This window comes from Mesoplodon mirus (genome assembly GCF_964341445.2).
Source record: "Mesoplodon mirus genome assembly, chromosome: 8".
In the NCBI taxonomy this organism is placed as follows: Eukaryota; Metazoa; Chordata; class Mammalia; order Artiodactyla; family Ziphiidae; genus Mesoplodon; species Mesoplodon mirus.
The window spans coordinates 95320042-95340989 of NC_138984.1; the positions used below are offsets into that span (position 1 = coordinate 95320042).

General features: G+C 36.4%; 1 protein-coding gene across 1 annotated transcript in view; it reads left to right on the forward strand.

Moving 5' to 3' along the window:
* The window catches only part of ITGA4 (integrin subunit alpha 4), an 86317-nt gene that overhangs the window by 17221 nt on the left and 48148 nt on the right, over nucleotides 1-20948 (forward strand). Inside the window, exons 3-11 of the mRNA XM_082631179.1 lie at nucleotides 6529-6635; nucleotides 6732-6861; nucleotides 9153-9220; nucleotides 10333-10462; nucleotides 11865-11950; nucleotides 12702-12764; nucleotides 12856-12993; nucleotides 16448-16559; nucleotides 20639-20733. Coding sequence (XP_082487305.1) covers nucleotides 6529-6635; nucleotides 6732-6861; nucleotides 9153-9220; nucleotides 10333-10462; nucleotides 11865-11950; nucleotides 12702-12764; nucleotides 12856-12993; nucleotides 16448-16559; nucleotides 20639-20733 — 929 coding nt within the window. The remainder of the gene's footprint in view (nucleotides 1-6528; nucleotides 6636-6731; nucleotides 6862-9152; nucleotides 9221-10332; nucleotides 10463-11864; nucleotides 11951-12701; nucleotides 12765-12855; nucleotides 12994-16447; nucleotides 16560-20638; nucleotides 20734-20948) is intronic.

Consider the following 20948-nt stretch of genomic DNA (forward strand, 5'->3'; position numbering starts at 1 on the left):
TGGTTTATAATTTTGATGTTTAATTTGATATTTTGACTCTTGTTTGCCCCTAGCTGACTTGGAGGAAATGGTCTTGGAAGTTTAGTACTTTCATGTCCCATATCTCCTGTAAAACTTGGGTATTTCACTTTTCATTACTCCAAGTTATTGTTATTGCTGTTAAATTCATGAACATCACTGTTACCTTTCAGAAACATCTCCACCACATTTTATTAGATGTGTGGGAAAAGTACACAGTTTAATATAATAAAAATAATATAATGAATTTAATAGTAATTAGTGTCTGATAAGAAACAAAAACAAGGGGCCATTGGGCTTAAAGAGCTGAAGGAAGGCTGCTGATCCAACCTCACAACATTGTGAACTCCCTCTGCTGGTGTGCCCACATCAACGCAATGTGGGTACCCTGGGGAACAGAAGCATTTACCATTTAATGAACACCTACTAGGTGCCAAGTGGTAGGCCTTGTAATCTGGTCATATTTGAATTGGTTTGTTTGCTTTTAATTCCATATGTTTTTTCTATATTCTGAATCTTGGTAAATGAAGGAATTGTATGATTATTTTCACTCAGTAATTATTGCCTCTACAAATAAAGATATCTTGCATGAATGAACATAGAATCTTCATAGAATCTTTATAGAACATAGAATAGAACAAGGGTCATTTATTTTTCAGGATTATTTAAGAAAAATTTCTAGTGGAAGAGTTTGAAAATACAGGACTCATCTTTCAATGGAATAGAGCTTCACGTTAAAAAAAAAGTAATTGGTGGAAATAAGGTCTTTCACTATTTTTCTGAAACTTGAAAATTATGTCACATCTTTTGAAAGATCAGATAAATGCATGTGTTGTCTTAGTAGCCAGAAGGCCAGTCTGAGAGCCCCAATCAAATGTCTGAACTGATGAAGCCACAGCCCAGTGACACAAGCAGATAAACCAAATTTGTCATTGTATCCAAAAGTCCCAGGCTCCCCTATGCACAAAGTGTGTCACTCAAGCTGTCAAAGGTTACAGAAAGAAGACCTTTGAGTCTGGTCTTTCCCCTTGGTCCTTCCTCAATAGAAATGCCAAAATATTGAGAACTGATCTCAGTTGAGGAAAAGGTCAGGGTAAGGTAGGGACCAAGTAAGTAACATTTTTTGTGAACACTAGAAAGTTGACTGTATAGTCTGTGGGCAGACTTGTGATATTTTACACATTTTTAGCTGAAAAAAAAGGTTTAGAAAGTAAAATTTATCCAGATAATTCATATGTCTGAAATATATGTACAGTTCTATTGTATATACTCCAGATTAGTGGAAAGTAACTACTTTTAGATCTTCAATTTCTAAAAGCTTTTGATTTCCTTTTTTTAAAAATTCTTTTCCATTATGGTTTATTACAAGATAGGGAATATAATTCCCTGTGCTATACAGTAGGACCTTGTTGTTTATTTTATATGTAGTATTTTGTATCTGCTGATCCCAAGCTCCTAATTTATCCCTCCCTGCCCTTTCCCCTTTGGTAACCATGAGTTTGTTTTCTGTGTCTGTGAGTCTGTTTCTGTTTTGTAAAAAGTTCATTTATATCATATTTTAGATTCCACATATAAGTGATATCATATGATATTTGTCTTTCTCTGTCTGGCTTACTTTACTTAGTATGATAATCTCTAGGTCCATCCATATTGCTGCAAATGGCAGTATTTCATTCTAAAAGGTTTTGATTTTTGATTCTAATCTTTTCTATTTACCAGCCCCATGGATTTGGGCAAATCACTTTACTTCTTTAAGATTCTATTTCCTCACCTGTAAAATGGGATTGATAACACTGTCCTCTGTTGCTACTGTGAGAAATAAATGAGTTAATGTGTATGGTAAGGGCTCACTGACATTGATATGTCACCAATATGTTATGGAGGAAGATATATCCCATGACATATGTGCAGCTTAATCGTATCTTTAGCTTAATCCTTAAAATAATAATGTCAACATCAGCTAATGTTTTCTTGCTTTCTCTGCCAGGCTCTAGCCCGAGCCCTTCACATATACCTCATTTAGTCCTCAAAATCCTTGCAGAACCCCTCTGAGACAGGCACTTCCTGGAGGCCCAGCTAATTCTCAGTCCTAAATCATCCGACTCACATATCACACTTTGTAAAGATCTTCAAACCTGCAAACGCTGTTTTCCTTCAGACCATCTGTTACTGTCTTAAAACTTAAGGGACTAATATTTTGGAAGTAGGAGAGAATAGTAGAGAAGGAAGAAGACCTCTCCAAAGCTTAGATCCCTGAGAGTTTGGTGAAAATTTTGTAGTAGTATCCTCTAGTAGAGGATTTTGTGGTGGTATAAGGTGTTTCAGAATTCCCTCCCTCAGCAAATATTTTGTTCCTGCCTACTGCATGTAAGGCCCTGTTCTGTGCTGTGGGAATGCCACAGTCAACAAAATAGTCAGTCTGCCCCCATGGAGATGACAATCAAGGACAAATATCTAGTCTTCCATAGTCTCTGTCACATTTTGGCACTTGGAAAAATGGCACTAAAACAGATGATGTGAATAAGCGCAAAAAAGACAAAGGGGGGAAAGTGGTAAAGAATGTACCTAATTGGCTTTGTACTAACATCCTTTGTATCCATCTATCAAAATTACTGCTTATTCACATTTATATACTCATGTATGCACTGAAACAAAATCAATAAGTGGAAATAAAAACTGAATAGTAAGCATACATCTTTATATTTTCTTTCCCAAATGAAAATCGGAAGAGGAAGGAAAGGAAAGAAAGATGGGCTTAATTTTTAGAATAAGGGGTATGGTTTTTAACTGCTTTATATTTTTAATGTCTACTGGGAAAATGCGTTCAACTGTGCTAAGAATTAGCCATTCTAGTTATATAAAAGCATGGAAAATTATCACATGTTAATTTCTGCTGACCTCTTTTATGTTAAACCATGTAAAGTACTTTTTTCAATTATGAAGCTGATTTGATTTTCTGAGTTTAGATCAGTAATGTATGAGCTGAATTGAAAACCAGATTATAAATCATTTCAGCATGACATTTGGATAAAATATAAAGATAATCTGCATTTATTTATGGTGTTCTGTCAGGGAAATTCATGAGAATTAGCTTTCTCCTGGCAGTTCTAATGATCATCATTTCTGACCAAATTAGAAATGCTGTATTTCCACATGAAGAAAATCGGCTTAATATTTGATATCCTATTACAATATTTAGGTGAAACCAAGGAGGGCAAAAAGGTATTACTACTATTTTCTAAATGGAGTAGTTCCTTTCAAATATAACACAGGAAATGGCATAACCATGTACATTGCAGAGCAGTTACTCACAAGCCCAGCTGCTCACTACTGTGACTGCGGAGCTGTTTGATGTCTGGGTCTCAACCCAGGCACATCAAATCGGAGCCTCTGGGAGTGGGACCAGGTGTCAGTATTTGTTCCAAACTTTTCCCCCACCATCACCCCAGGTGATCCTCATGTCCAATCAGGGCTGAGAACCACGAGAAAAGGCGTGGCCTCCAGAGCAAGGAAGTTAAGGCAAAGCTCTGGAGGGGCCCTGAGCATAAGTTGGCGATGTGAAGGGCTGACCTCTCTGCCAAGATTCTGCAGGCATTACAGAAGTAAAGGTGAAAAGTTGCTAGAAATGAAGACCCAGATCAGTAGTGGGGATTTATAGGCCGTTCTTTGAACTGATTTTGTCTTGTAACCAGTGCTGAAAGTACCTCAGGATTCTCTTTGCTGTTGGGTGCTACTCTGTGGCAGAAGCAGTATTAGGAAGTGGAAAGAAGAAACCTACATAAGCGTGAGTCTGTCTGTCCACTTACTAGAGTTATCTAAGTGTGTGACTCTAAGTGTGAGAATCTGAGCAGTGATGACATTGTGATGTCACCTGGTGAGGCTAAAACTAAAACAGAAAGGATGCAATGGGTAATAATCTGTGGACACACAAAACAGTTTTATAACACAAAGAGTTTCTCTAGGGCTTCCCTGGTGGAACAGTGGTTGAGCGTCTGCCTGCCGATGCAGGGGACACGGGTTCGTGCCCCGGTCCGGGAAGATCCCACATGCCGCGGAGCGGCTGGGCCCGTGAGCCATGGCCACTGAGCCTGTGCGTCCGGAGCCTGTGCTCCGCAACGGGAGAGGCCACAGCAGTGAGAGGCCCGCGTACCGCAAAAAACAACAACAACAAAAAAAAGAGTTTCTCTAGTTTTCATTTTAAAATCTACAAATAAGAGAGCTCAGCTTAGAAACAGATGACAATTCACAATTTTTGTGCATAAGAACTTTTGGGCCATTTTCTTCAGCAATTTACATGGTATTTTTTGGTTCTAAACTATTGTATGTTTACTACGTACATACTACTATATGTTTTTAAACATTGAGGTGGCATCTCTAGAACAGTAAATTTGTTTCTAAATATTGGCCGTAATCTTAATGAAACTGTCCATTAAATGTACCACATTTTAACAGGGATAATGTGTTATTTGTGAACTCTGTCCTCTCCTGTCCTTAATTTTCCTCCTGCACAATTGCTTAGTTAACTGAGTGTTGACTGTAATTTTAGAAAGACTTTGGTATTTTCAGAGAAGATACTTTGTTGAAGTATCTATTGGGATAAATAATAACTTCAGCTTCAGGTAGACGAATCTACCATTTATCATCTATTTTTGACATTAGTAAAAAAAAAAAAACTGACAATCTTAGTAAAAAGTCAAACTGCAATTTGCATCACAATGAAAACTAAAATTTATTTGTCATTCTTTCACTTTCTTTCAATTACGTTGGCATTGTGTAGCCACAGTAACAACTTTCTATGTTAGACCTTAACCATTCAGTACTACAACATAATTGTCTTTCCCTTCCCTCTCCCTTATTCCTTCCTTTCTTTATTAACTTGAATATAGAAACCTTATGCTTCCACCTGGACCATGCTTGATCAGTGTTTGGGCTGCAGCAATATCCCCTTCCCATTCCAAGTAGACATGGCTAATCACCCCCAGCATTCTTTTTCCAGACAGATCCTTAGTCGTATTCCTCTGTCTCATGCTCTTGGCGGGCACTACCAATAGGTAGGAGTTGACATTACTATTCTGCAAGAAAATTGGCTAAAGAAAGATTATCCATATACCATCATAACAATGTTCCAGATCATGAGAATCACCTGGGGTAATCAGGGCCTCGCTTGGACCAACTAAATCAATCTCCAGAGATGGGGCTAGGAAACTTTCTTCAGTTTAGCTGTGTTGAAGGGTTGGTTTGCCCTGAACAACATTTTAAGAGAACAAACAAATGCTCATAAAATGTATGCACAAATATCTTTCCACACTCCTTAAAATCTCTCTTACCCAGGAGACTTACTGCAAATAATTTCACTTTCTAATACTAACCTCATCTATGAAGGTATTCTGAGTTTGCCCAGGAAGCATTATCTAGGGGTCAAGGTTATAAGGGCTTGATGATTTAGAGTGTGGTCCCTATCAATGTATGAAAACTTGGTACCAAAATTAAGTTAAAAAAAAAAAAAGTTCCATGTCCCTATCCAGTCAAATTGATGCAAATGTATTTATCTGCCTTTGTAACGGAACTGTCATGTGGCAATTGAAGTGGGTGGAAATAGCAAAAGGAATCTTAATATACTGCATCTTATTCTCCCCCAAAATCACTTACTTTAATCACATTTAATACAGGATCCCAGCTACAAAGCAAATAAGTCACTTTAACAAACAAACAAAAAAAATTACTGGGATGATCACTTTTTCTTGCACAGTTTAGAAGTATTGCCCGTGTGTAATATTTTATTTTTGGCTTTCTGGCTATTCATGCCTTTGTGAAAGTGCCTATTGAAGTTGTTTCTTTACTAAAATAATCCAGTTTTTCGAAGTCCTTTTTTCTTTGTTGAAAACATCACAATCCACTAAATGTAAACCATAGGGCAGTTTGTTTTAAATACTAGCATTATTAGTATGTTAATTATACACAGCTGCTTTCCACATGCTCAATCATCACCTCCAGCTTCAACAAACTGTGACTTAAATGCTGAGGACCGTATTGTAGTCCTTCTATTCTTAATGTCTCAGTACAAGAAACATTTTTTAAAAGTGCTGTGGAAATGTTGCTTACATTTCTAGATAAATGATCAAAACAAAGATGACATTCTTTGCCAAGTATTACACAATGCAGTTGGACTTACACAGCCAATGTTGTTTTAAACTGGTTTCCCCTCTCTTAGTCATGTTGGTTAGCTATCTCCTATATCAAAGCCATCTCTTCCTGACTGGTGTTACCAGTCAGAGGGCATTTCTACAAACAAAAATCACCTGTGAGAGAACAATTATGTTAGCACAGATTAACTGACGGTTACCCCAACAATGTGCACCAAATGTATGATGACAGGGAAGCAGGGAAAGGGGGCATTCCACAGAGGGCTGAAGGAAAAAACACTGGGGATAGCATGCATGTTTGTTTGGTCTTGTAGAATAATGCTGTTTTCAAGATAACTGATGATAAAATTATTTTCAAATGCTGTAGGTAGCCCTAATGGAGAACCTTGTGGAAAGACGTGTTTGGAAGAAAGAGACAATCAATGGTTGGGGGTCACGCTTTCCAGACAGCCAGGAGAAAATGGCTCCATTGTGGTAGGTTATTGAAATTAGTCCACTGATCACATCGTGAAATCAGATACCCTGGGTGTGACTTTCACATCATATGGTCTACTTTTATGTTTTATTCAGACTTGTGGGCATAGATGGAAAAATATATTTTACATAAAGAATGAAAATAAGCTCCCCACGGGTGTTTGCTATGGAATGCCCTCTGATTTACGAACAGAGCTGAGTAAAAGAATAGCTCCATGCTATCAAGGTAAGGCATGGTTTTGATATTAACTGAATCAAGAGAAATAAGTGAATGCCTTTAAAAAAGTTTTCTTCAATTTTCAATTTTGGATGTTTGGTTTGGGGTGGGAAGATCTCTGAAATAGCTATGTTTCCTTTAACTACTCAGAGCATTATTTCCTTTTTTTACCCAATTGCAGTTGTTTTAATGTTCAAAAATGTACTGTGTTTTTAAGACTAGGAATTCTACAATTTAATTTGAATAATTCTAGCATCTAGTTTAGCATTTCCACTTTAGCATTAAATATATTTTCTATTCAGTATAAGTGAGTCTAGTGCCCAGCAAGTGCAGGACACTTAAAATCATGAATTAGATTGAAAAATATGATCAGAAGCAAGAAAATTGTTTGTTTCTTGCTTTACCTTTAGCTTCCAACAAGATTTAGAAAGATTCAAAGTATAAATGTAAGCAGATCTTTCCCACTCACTGTCTTTTTTATTTCCCCAAATTTACTTGTTTTCCTTGAAATTGCAAGGGATTGGTATCTTAAGTTTGAAAGGTCTTTCCCATAAAAATTTTAGGTCATGGTTAGTGCATGCAGAGCTAGGACATAAACTGAAATGAGCAAAATTAGAGGTAAATGTCAACAGAGTACTGAAAAAATGATGCCTGCAACAGAACTAAAATTCTGAAAATGTGTCTTTGGAAAGAATAAAATATATATGAATGCCAAGTTCCAGTTTTTCTAACCAAAATGATTATCCCAGTGTCCAAAGGAAATTTCTATTACTTGACAAAACTTAGAGCAAATATGCAAATTGAGTTGGTTTTATTAATATTGGAGTCTTTCCTCCCTGGAATTTGATATAATAGAAAAGATTATATCATCTATATTCCTAATTTGCCTTTGAATGCCAAGAAGATAAAAGGTGAATTTTAACTTCTCAATTGCAGTAAAACTTACTCTAGCTATTATCCTCTTCTTCATAATAGTTTATGGTTTACACTTTAAAACATTTCACAGTAGAGGCCTCTCTCCCTGGCTGTAGCGGCCTTCATGGTCATTTGGGGTCTTGCAGTCTCTCCATAATGTAAACCTGACCAGCCTGAGTCATAATCTCCAGTTCAGATGAGGCCTTTTCCCTTGTGAACTTGGTTCCCTTTAAAATCAAGTGTGCAAATGTTCGACAATAGGAATTAGCGGTATAGGCTGAAGGAAACCTGTCAAAGGACAGTCTAGTAGAGATGCAAGCTAAAGACACCCCTCAACTGCAGCACCCCTCCCCACCTAGCTGGCCCCATGTCTGGGGCTTTTAATTGCCCCAGCAACCACTTCTGACTATTCTACTGGTGTGAAGTGATGCATTTGACCACTTAATGTTCTGCAACTTTTGTCCTCCTGCTGGCTGGTCCCTTCACAAAATGCTGGTGCCTCCCTGGGTGTAGATTTCAGTCCTGTACATTTTCTCATGTGTTCTCTGGGTGACTTTGTACATGGACATCCAATGTCCATGGATGACAATGTGCACCACCCCCAAATATATATATATATACACACACACACATATATATATATATGTATGTATGAATATATACATAAATAAATATATGTATAAATATATACCTAGCCACATTTTATGAAAAAAAAACATGATGGCAGAAACCTAAGACACCTAAAATTATGGTAATATTTTTTAAATAAAAAAATGTATATAGGACCAGAGAAGTTATAAAAAGAAATGAAAGCATGACAGGGAGTGGTCATTATAAATGACAGCAATTTATTTAACATTTCTGGTTAGCAAAGCCAAAACGAAGATGTGGTCCTGTATCTTCATAGAGGTTTACTTATGTCAGTTCTTCAGGAAAAGCAAGTTTTGTGCCCCTAGTAAGTTTCACAAAGCAACCATTCATGGGGGCTTTGTAAGAAGAGACCCTCCATCTCCATGCAGATCTTGACTCTGTTATTTTCAGCCAGGCAAAAATCTAGGAAGCCTATTTTAAATGGAAACCTGAACTGGAAACCACAAATCCTACCTCTGTCTTAGATACTCACCTGACAACTTTTTGAGTGTATGCTGCATGTTCTTCCCATGAAAAAGAGGCTGGGTAGATTTTTCTATTGCTATTTCACAAGGATATTTTGAAGATCAACATGGAAGATATTTGTGACCTTCAATTTTACCACTTACTATTTTTTTAAATAATACTGTAAAAGAGCTCTTAAAAGGTATACTTATAAGGATTTATAAATAAAATTATGCAGATTTTGTCTGTTTTAAAATGAAATCGTGAATTGTTTTTCTACTTTATTTTAGATTATGTGAGAAAATTTGGAGAAAATTTTGCATCATGTCAAGCTGGAATATCTAGTTTTTACACAGAGGTAATTGTCCCAAAATAGCTGCTATGGATGTTTACATATAGAATTTTAATTTGACTTAGAAGATTGATATTAAGAAGGTTACTTTTATGAAGAATTTAATAGAAATCAAAAGTAGCTGTAGTTATTTGTTAATTTAAGCATTGAAAATAGCTATGTTATTTTTAGTTATTAAATTGGGGTGGAGAGGAAGCATATGAGTTAACACTTTTAATTAGAAGTGTGAGAACTGGGAGATTTAAGAACTTAATAATATCCTCTTAAAGGAGATATGGTCCCAAACTATATTATTCTTTTTCTAACACTATCACATACACAGTGAAAGATCACAATTGTACTCAACTCCTAAATCTCCCAGTTTCTCTCAACAACCCATTATGAAGTTATGAATGTTTTCTAAATCTTTGTAGACAGGTTGTATCAAGCCTTGGGTTAACAATTTCCTTACATATTGCCTAGTATGGAAAAATAATAATGCTTGCTTTCTTTATATTTAAATTGACCTTTTTTTTTCAAAGTTTGGATTGTTTAGGAAATTTAGAAATGTTACATAGCTTTAACTGCTGAAAAGTTTTCATATTTCACCAGACAAGTGTCTGCTCTTTCCTTTCTTCAAAATTCCTATGTTTATCATCAAGTATGCGCCAATTTCATTTGAGTTGTTTTTTTCCAAGCTAACATTATTAAGGAACCTATTCATTAGCTTTCTGCAAATTGAAATAAATTAAGTCCATTTTTTACTCTTTGGCAACACACAATTATCTCTGTAATGAGCACTAATGAGTTACCCAGATAGGGTTTACTTTAATAGAAAACCACATTGCCTTTCTCCCCAAAGCTGACTCTAGTGTTCAGTGATTCTACCTTTGATTTTAAAGTCTGCTCATGAGCATGAAGTGAGAGTTTCAGCATTTCTTCTCTGAAATTCTCATTTTAGGTGAAAATTCATTAGCTAGCTTCTCTGGCTTTGTTGATGTGTTTTTAAACTCATAAAATGCTTACATTTCAGAAATTTATAAAAATGTATTTTTGTCACTATTAAAGCGTGTATCTGGAGGAGGTTTTGGGTGGTGAGATTGAACTTTTAAATGATGATAAATTTTTTTTTCTTACAGGACTTAATTGTGATGGGAGCTCCAGGATCATCCTATTGGACTGGCTCTCTTTTTGTCTACAATATAACTACAAATAAATACAAAGCTTTTTTAGACAAACACAATCAAGTGAAATTCGGAAGTTATTTAGGTACTATAAAAATGGACAAACTCGAATTATCTCTGCCTTACAGATACTAGTAATTATAAATAAGGGAAATTTTATCTTCAAAAGATCAAAATGGGGCTTCCCTGGTGGCGCAGTGGTTGAGAGTCCGCCTGCCGATGCAGGGGACACGGGTTCGTGCCCCGGTCTGGGAAGATCCCACATGCCGCGGAGCGGCTGGGCCTGTGAGCCATGGCCACTGAGCCTGTGCGTCCGGAGCCTGTGCTCCACAACGGGAGAGTCCACAACAGTGAGAGGCCCGCATACCAAAAAAAAAAAAAAAGATCAAAATGGCCAGTAGTAATTAAAAAGCCATTTCAGAAACTCCCTTTTTAAGGATATAGTCTCTGAAACTTCAGTTAACTTAATATTTTACGTATGTAACTATTATCAATATATAATTCTTAGGTTGGAACTCCTGGCTTAGCTTCCTCTTTTACAGTAAATCACTTGTAAGCTTATATCTTTATGCAGTCAACTTGTTATTATAAAGATAGCATCTATTGAGTGCCTGTCATTTCCTAGGAACTTTTGTAAGCACTCTACATGAATTAACTCATTTAATCATGAATGGATGAGTAAGTATAGTTTCCTCAAGGACCAACTGAAAGTCAGTGGGACTACGGACAGCATTCTAGACAATGGGTAACATTATGAAGAATATGGGTCTAAAAATGGCCCATTGACCTTTGCCTCATAAGTTCTTAGAATATTTCCCAGAGCATAACTATTTTTATCATTCTTATTATAATTACTTCTGAGTATAGGCTGTTCACATTTGAAGTGAATCCCCCCCCATTCATACAGAAGGAATTTATTTTAAAATGGAGGGAGTTCATTTACAGTTCAGCATTTGCTTGTTTATGGTCGAAGGATATCTTGAAACATTATTTTTAAAATGTAACAGTATTATGCCTTTTATCACATAATAAAATAAGAATATTTTACCTTTTGTGTAATCATACAATTTTATCACAATAGGAAGGTTTCAGGGCAAGAAAAGTTGAAGTTTAAGAAGACTTTTTTTTTTTTTACTTAAAGTTCAAAATGTTATATTTTATATACGCTAAAATATTTCTGTTGTAATCGTAGAAACTACCATGTCCTAATATACAGAGACTAACAAACCACATGTAAATGTGCTATCTTTAGTTTCTAAGACTTAAATATATAAGCCATATTAACACACAGATTAATAATTGCTTAAAGCATATAAAAACCAATTTTGAGTATTGCTATTCTTAAAACTCTATTTACTGTAGTCATTTTGAATTCAGTCTCATTTAATTATGAATAGATTTAGGATCCATTCTATAAGTGGATTTATGATAATGAATTTTACCCATTGCGAATGATGATTCTCATACTTGTCTCCATTTTCTTGAAGGATACTCTGTTGGAGCCGGTCATTTTCGGAGTCGGCACACTACCGAAGTAGTTGGAGGAGCCCCTCAACATGAACAGATTGGTAAAGTAAGAGTTACATTTTTATATTTATTTCTTCAAAAAGGTTCATATAGATTGCATGAGAGAATAAGATATTACAGGAGGAACTGCAGAAATTCTAAGCAATGAAGCTGGAAATGATGAGCAGTATGCTGCATTTAGTGGTAAAACGGGTGAAAGTTGTATGGCTTTTAGATAAAATTGAGCAGGAAAGCTTTCAGGAAGACTACATAAATCAAATGAGGCTCTTCTTTCCTATGAGTAATTGTTTCTGAGATAGAATTGTCTCAAGATGTCCAAGGAATACATTTATTGGTCAATAAGTTTATAGCTGAAGGCAAATCAAGGCAGCTACATTCCTGGTACAATTGTGGTAAGACTAGAAAGAACAAAACATTATTTCTCGTTCTAGTTTTTGTTACATTGCTGCATGAACATTACTTTGAAGATTGAGACAAACAACATTTTCTTTTTTTTCTTTTAATTGGAGTATAATTGCTTTACAATGTTTGTTAGTTTCTGCTGTACAAGGAAGTGAAGCAGCTATATGTATTTTCTGTGCTCTCTAAGGAAACAGTAAGGTTCCTGAGAAGGTAGTTTTTCAAGGAGGGCATCTTAATGTGAACTTGGTTCCCTAAGCCTTTTGTATCACTCTGAAAAGGATTTTTCAAAAATATATTTGGGCAATTACAAGTTATGAAGATTAGTGTTTTGATTGACTGAAACATTTTTAATGTGATAGCAGTCTGACCTTTCCGAATTCTTTTCCCCATTGCAGGCATACATATTCAGCATTGATGCAAAAGAACTAAATATCTTACATGAAATGAAAGGTAAAAAGGTAATATGTCTCTACCTTTGGTATCACTGAGGGCTTTGGTGAGTAATTCTGCTTTTTTCTCAATGACTGGATCTGGTTTGCCTTGGAGCAGCTTGGGTCTTATTTCGGAGCTTCTATCTGTGCGGTGGACCTCAACGCAGATGGCTTCTCAGACCTACTTGTGGGCGCTCCCGTGCAGAGCACCGTCAGGGAGGAAGGAAGAGTGTTTGTGTACATCAACTCTGGCTCTGTAAGTCTGATTGGCTGCAAGTTGGAAGCCATGTATGGGATTTTGATTGAAACTGATGCTTTTCTTATTCCAAAGTTCTGAGACTATAGATTTTTAGGCTTATATAACTGATGAAAGTAAAAATTGTGGTATTGTACTGATGCTTTAGAAATGAAATGGAATATGATGATGAATGGGCCACTGTCCCATTTTGATATCTCAAAAGTATAAGATCAATTGTCTGGAGTTTCTCTATGCACAGCTTGTATGTGTTCACTCAAGTAGTTGAAGTTTCTTCCAGTTTTATTATGATGCAACTCTAATTTGAAAGAATGATTTTTATATAGCCCTAAAAATGTGAATGTCCTATTGGTTTGGTGGTGAATGTCCCTATGTAATTTGGTAACTATAAAACACTACTAGAGGGCTTCCCTGGTGGCGCAGTGGTTGGGAGTCCGCCTGCCGATGCAGGGGACACGGGTTCGTGCCCCGGTCCGGGAGGATCCCACATGCCGCGGAGTGGCTAGGCCCGTGAGCCATGCCCCTGAGCCTGCACGTCCGGAGCCCGTGCTCCGCAACGGTGAGAGGCACGCGTGCTGCAAAAAAACAAAAAACAAAAAACATTACTAGAAGTAGAAGATAAATTATGAAATGTTTTTAAGTTCTTGATTTGAAAACAATTGGAAACAAGATATGTTTTGATAAGATGTTAATTTGCACAATTTATATAGATTATATTCCTGATAAGAACGTAAAATTGCCATTGTTTATTCCAAAGTAGATACAGTAGTTGTAGAAATAGGTGTTTACTTGCTTATGGTTGAGTTTTCAATTCTGGGGGGTGTTTTGGATTAGAAACTGACCACTTGATAATTCAATTTAAAGAGTTCTGCTGGCCTTATCTTGACAGTCTATCTTCCTGGCATCAAATCAAAAGAAATAATTGATAGGGCCTTAATGGGGTCTTCTTGGCCTGTTTCTTTGATTTAAGAGCAAGAACAGGTTTGTGAGAAAGTTGGTTCATTTCTTTTTTTTTTTTTTTTTTTTGCTGTACGCGGGCCTCTCACTGCTGTGGCCTCTCCCGTTGTGGAGCACAGGCTCCGGACACACAGGCTCCGCGGCCATGGCTCGCGGGCCCAGCCGCTCCGCGGCATGTGGGATCTTCCGGGATCGGGGCACGAACCCGTGTCCCCTGCATCGGCAGGCGGACTCTCAACCACTGCGCCACCAGGGAAGCCCGGTTCATTTCTTAAGTCACAGCATTTTCATTTGGGATTTAACAAAGTAAAATCTGTTTCCAGAAGGTATTTTTTAAAATCAGTTGTTTCAGAGCATTTAGTAAGTATTTACATTAAGCACCAGGCTAAACTCTTTACAATTTAAGAGAGAAAATACTCAGCCTTACAAAGCTGGGAGATTCTTAATGTTCCAAATATAGAGCAGGGAAGTTATTTTCGTGCTGGGATTTCCTAGACTGTTTAAACCTTAATTTTAATAGTAAAAGCATATCATCTATGAAGTGATCATTCATATCTCATTAGTAGTGAAATCAGGCATTACTCTGTCTTATATAGATATTTCACATTTTCCTATCCATAAATGGTCTTCCTTATGCTAGCTGCATACTTTTCTTTCTCTTTAAACTAAAGTTTTTGAGAACAGTTTAAACAGTAGCATATATACCTAAAGTAAGGCAATAATAGAAACGTTTTTCCCACTGAAATCTTAAGCAATCCCAATATGAAAAACAGATAAAAGTGAATTGCCTTTGCTTAAAGGGCAAGGGAGGAGATCTACCCATTTGACTATCCTCTTGTTAGCCCCTCACTTCTACATCACTCAAGAGAGGGCATTTCTGTTGAATACTGGGGTTAATTTTATAATTGATTTCAGCTTTTAAAACCTCTTGCATAAGTTATTCTTCTTTTGTTGCCTTCCAACTTCCTGTTTCTTAACTTTAAAAAGATACTAACCACTACCTGACATTATATTATATATTTATTGGTTTGGTTTGCTGTTGTTTGTCGGTTCTTCCATTGGAGTGTAGACACCATGTGGAGAGGAATCATCTGTTTTATTTACTACTGTTTCCTCAGGGCTTGAAAGAGTCCTGGACAAGTTGGTGCTCAGTAATTGTTTTTGAATGAACTCACGAAAGAATGATACTTGAATGAATCTGGCTTCCACCTACTTCTGCTAAAAGAGCTCTCAGGGGTCCCCAGTGAACTCTTGGTCACCATTCTGTGCCTGGAGGATACTTGAAGAATAGTGATCACCACTTCTTGAAACTCTCCCCTTGGAACTTCAGTGCCTTTGTGTTGTTCTAGGTCTGCACCTTCTCGTCCTCGCCTCTTCTGCTTTCTGCTCTTTAAATTAGGCATTTCTCTAGGAGCAAAACAAGTATAGGAATTTTTTAGTTGGAAAATAAAAGGTGAAGGGCACTTCACAAGGAGAAGAACGTGTGTACTATGGGAATGAACAGACTTGTTTGAGAAGAGGGAAGGATCTATGATGAGCAGTGCATGGGGTTTGTTTTTGGTTTTGTTTTTAATACAAGGGAGTGACATGATCAGAGTTTGGAAAGAGGTCTGGCAGCTGTTACTGCAACAGCTCCTGTTGAAACATTATTGAGTGTCTAATTGTAATAACTCATCTTCCAACTTCAGAGACAACAGTTGACCAATCCATGCTTGAGTGGCTGGAAAAAGATCACTAAGGCCAGCTTCAGTCGTGTCACTCCTCAACTCAGAAACCTTCAGTGGCTCTGTCTTGTTTTCCAAGTTGAGAGTAAATTTCTCCCAGCCTTCAAAGTCCCACCCCATAAGACTGCAGTCTGACTTTTTTCGGTCTCATTCATTGCACATACTGTTGATATAGCCAAAGTCTTTGCAATTTGTGTTTTGCTGATTATTTTCTCTGTGTATCAAAACTTTGCCCATCCTTCAGTAGCCACCTTGACCACTACCTCCTTTTTTGAAATCTCTGCTGGCTCTCACAATTAGATATGCTCTCCTTGCTTGTCGATATTGCAAAGCAGTCTGTACTTCTAAGTCATTTACATGCTTGGACTATGCCTTTTCTGTAACTGGGGGCTTCTTCAGGAAAGGGAGTGTCTTAGACACACACTGCCTTGTCCCCTTTCACCCATTCAGTCTTTACACAGTGCATTGCCTCTACTAGGAACTCACTAAATATTTGCTAAATTGAATTATCAAAATGATTTATTGGATTTTCAAAGCTAGGGATCATGAGTTTGACAATTTTTTTTTGTCCTCTGAGCTCTAATCATACTATTATATGTGTTGACACACTTGACAAATATTTATTGAATTGAACTGAGATGTGTGTACTAAAGCTCAGGCTATAGTTTGTCCAAACCGTTTGAAGCATTAAGAAAAAATCCATACCCAATTACAACAGTAAATCATGTGTAAAGTTGTGTTATAATGACACCTTTCTCCCCCTTTCTATCTAGGGAGCAGTAATGAATGAATTGGAAATAGAGCTCATTGGAAGTGACAAATATGCTGCAAGATTTGGGGAATCTATAGTCAATCTTGGCGACATTGATAATGATGGCTTTGAAGGTAATTAAAAGTATCCAATTTGGTACATGATTTCCACTTTTAAAGTGGCACATGGAAAAGAATATAATTGGAGTTTTATGTTGTTTGCCTTTCTATAGAAAATGGAGGCAGACTGGTGTGCTAAGTTTTTTTTCTTTAGTGTTATCCCTGATTTCTTCTCAGTTGCCAGCTGTTGATTCTTGACTACTGTTAATATAGAATGATATTCAACATACCTTATTTCATTGCTTCTAAGGCACCATTGATTATGTTGTTTTATTATAAGTCATTATTTTATGTGCCCCTGAAAAAATGGTGCCTCTTAAACTGCGACTCACTTTTTTTCTGTTTTAAGAAGGACCCTGATTTCAGGAATGTGGAAAAAAATGTGCATCATAGACTCACTGGATAACAGTAGTTAACTATCAGTGTAGTAAAGACACTGACAAAACCCAACAGAGGCTGGCCACAGAGCTGGAGCCAGGCTCTGAAAGCCCCCTTGCTGTGTCAGGCTTTCCTTGTTCACCTGCCCTGTGGATCTCCTGGGGATCCCAGGAGAGAGTCCTGAGCGGTGGTAAGGGGGCAACTGGAAGAGTCAAGGACAGTGGATATTTACCACTCAATAGGGGTGCGTTTCAATAATGGAATAGATGGTCTCATCAGAACTGTTACTGTTGCCTAGATATCAGTCCTGCTGTTGAAGTATCTGTCTCTACCAGCCTTCCCTCTTAAAATTTGCTTTTTGTTCAGTCTAGTTCTAAGTGGTAACTAAATCTATTAAAACTGTGCCTAAAATGATGAATGGGTTTGAAGGGAGAGTGTATAATTCCTCGAGTTCAGCAAATAAGTATTCGATATTTTCAGGGCTCAGAACTGTCTTCTAGATATGGTCATTGGCAATTGGTATATGGTAGAAGTAGGTCAAAACTTACTTGGATACTGGACGTAAGTGAGGGAGTACTGTAAATTCTCACTTTCTTAATATCTTCTTATGCCTAAATGCTTCATTCTACTTTAAATGTATGAAATGTTATTCTACAAGGAGAAAGCTAGTTGGTTATTGAATATATGCTTCCAGTGAGCCCTCTTGAATGTAAGATAGTGTAATTTGGTATACAAACGTTACCATTTCTGGATTTATTTTACTATTTTTCAAACAAAAAGAGATAAAAAGTATACATATATATTTCTATGGTTATGATTACACATAAAATTTTACATTAAAATATCTGAAAAATGTTATTATGATGTTACATTTCACAAGTACTCAGCAATTCTGTGATATTTATTGAGGACTTATTTTTTGCCAGTTGTACCATGCCAGGTATAGAGTATGTGCCATAATGAATGTAAATGAAGGAAATAGTGGCACTCCTTTTTATAGTTTTACAGTCAAATGGAATATAAGATTAAGACATGAAAAAATAAGCATTATATAAGTGGTAAATTTAGACCCAACCTAATTAATAAATATCTGTGAAAAAAAAACATGTTTTTTGCACCTTGATATTTCATATATATTATATAAAATAGTAAAATTCTTTCTTTTAAAAACAAAATCATCATTTAGTAAAATACTTATTTTACTTATAGTTCCTTCCACATCCTCTTTTAATTGACACATCTGGGGAAGAGTATTCACTATTTTGAATGTATTAAAATATTTGAGAATGATTTTTCATTTCTCATATGCACATACACAGATGGTTGTTACATATGACAGGATTTCCTTCTTTTTTATGGCTGAATAGCATTTCTGCTTTGCCCATGGCTCTGTGTTTTCTACATTTTAGATATTAGCCAAGACCATGCTGATTTGGAAGTCGGCTCAGTGTGTCCTAGCTCTGCACTGAGGTCTTTAATCCCACCGTCTCACTCTATCTGCCTGGGTGAGCCAGCAGGGCATCTATGTTCAATTTTTCATTATGTGATTCCCTATTCTTTTTCCCCATCTTCTAACTTAGTTTGTTTTGCTGGGATATGAGTGAAGTTACTTCACGTTCATGGCAGAGTGTGTGGGATTGTGTAGAAAAGAGATGAAAAACCCACCTGTTCTTTTTCCTTCCTTCTCCAGTCTTAGATGCAAATCAGACTTAATGTCCTTTTACTATGCACAGCTTTGTGGTGTTTTGCATAGTAGACCTCAGTAATTTTGGCATTCATGACATCATTTTTTTATTGTTCTTCAAAAGAAACAAATTAGAATATATTTCCTGTGTCCTTAGAAAAGCAAAACAAGCCATTTTCTAAGAAGATAACCAATTTGGCAAGAGTCCAGCATAAAAATTTCATCAAAAGTATGAGAAAGTTAAATAGGTACTAGACAAACCTATTCAACCAATGTGACCAGACAGACAGATGATAGCATTTTAGCCATAAAATGCTTTTGGCAAGACCACTTATTTTTGTTTTCTTATCTTGAGCCCTGTCATCTGACTTTTAGACTATATGTTTGAATATTTTTTTGAGCAGAACCATAATAAAGTTCTGCAACTGTAAACTATATGTTGTATTATTCTATGTGCTCCTGAAATGCTTATATATTATCAAATCATATATTGAGCACTTCTTTCGCACAGAAGAGGAACAGGTGCTAAGAGGGGAGAATGTTGGTCATAACTTTATTGTTGATGATTTTATAGAACATGGTGATGGAGAGCAAAGGTTGTGGAGCCAGACTGCAGGGTTTAAATCCCAACTCTACCACATCCTGGCTCGGTGACCTTGAGTGAGTTACATTCTGTGCCTCAGTTTCCTCATCTATAAAAAGTGAGGATCAAAAAGAATTTGATAGTGCTGTTGTGAGAGTTACACGGGTTACAGTGGGTTATGTGAAAATAACATGAATAACATATGTAAAGCCTCGAGCGCAATGCCTGCATTGTAAATAGTATATAAATACTAGCTGATAAGATTATTATGATCATACTAATGATAATTGTTATGGTTTATACTAACAGTGAAATAAATGTTCAAATGGAAAGTAAAAACAGTTGTCAGATATCTCTGTTTATTCTCTATGTTTTGTCCCAATGGTGTTGCATAGGCATGGAAAAACATTATTATTAATAACATGTATTCTCCTTATTTCTATAATGATAGGTAGAACTTTAGGATATTATATAATACATCCAAGTGTCATCTTAGGATGTAAGAGTTTGGATCTATACATAAGATAGCCAAAGACCGAATATACTTCAGTATCTTCTGCTTGGAATTAAATTGATCTGGGCCTTCTTAATAGTTTAGTACTATATGTACTTTGTTTTTTTCTTTTTTTACAACTTTATTGGAATATAATTGCTTCACAATGGTGTATTAGTTTCTGCTTTATAACAAAGTGAATCAGTTATACATATACCTCTGTTCCCATATCCCTTCCTTCTTGCGTCTCCCTCCCTCCCACCCTCCCTATCCCCCCCATCCAGGCGGTCACAATGTACTTTGTGTTTATAGCACTTAAGCAATCATGTTATTCATAGTTTCTATTTTCTCTTGGTTTTCTTATGTGAAAACATACCCTTAACAGATACTTTAATTACTTTCATTGGAACAGGAATTAATTCAGAAGTCATTTTGCAAATAAAGTAAAACCTAGAGCTCAAAATAAGTGTTCTTGTGGTTATAGTATTTATAGATGATAATAACTTATTATGTGCTACACACTGCTCTAAGCACTTCACATGAGTTACATCTTTTTATGCCAAGGATGAGTTCTCTTACAAACCTGTGCTGAGGTGAGGGAACTGAGATACAGAGAGGTTAAGAAATGGGCCCAGCATAGCACAGCTGGGCACGAGGGCAGTGCTGGGGTCAGGCCTGGCCACCTGGCTGTAGGACCTGTGTCCTTAACCATTCTGTTAGCCTGCCTCTAAGACCCTAAGACTCTAAGCTTCTTCCACACACAGACTTATCTGTACAATCCACTACATTGTTATGACAGTAACAGTATTTTATAATTTTTTTCTGTCCAGTGAGAAAAGTGTTTTTTGATAAGGAGTTTTCTTATGTGATATTAATTAAAGAGCATGAAGGTTAGTTTTCAGAGTTGCATTCTTTGCATTAAGAATTTATTTTCTGTCATTTAAATTCTTGAATAGATGTTGCTATTGGAGCTCCACAGGAAGATGACTTGCGAGGTGCTATTTATATTTACAACGGCCGAGCAGATGGGATCTCGTCAGCCTTCTCACAGGTAGGATAATACTATTCTATTAATACTTACAAAAGAAGCATTGGTAATAAAATCCTTCTTAAAACTTCCAGCATTAATGTGGACTTATTTTTTTTAATTTGGTCTTTCAAATACTTAATACTGTTTCACCATTTTCTTATAATAACAGTAGATGGCCTCATTTTTAAGGTCATTAATAACTCTTTGAAACCATTTTTTTTCATAAATAAGAGTTC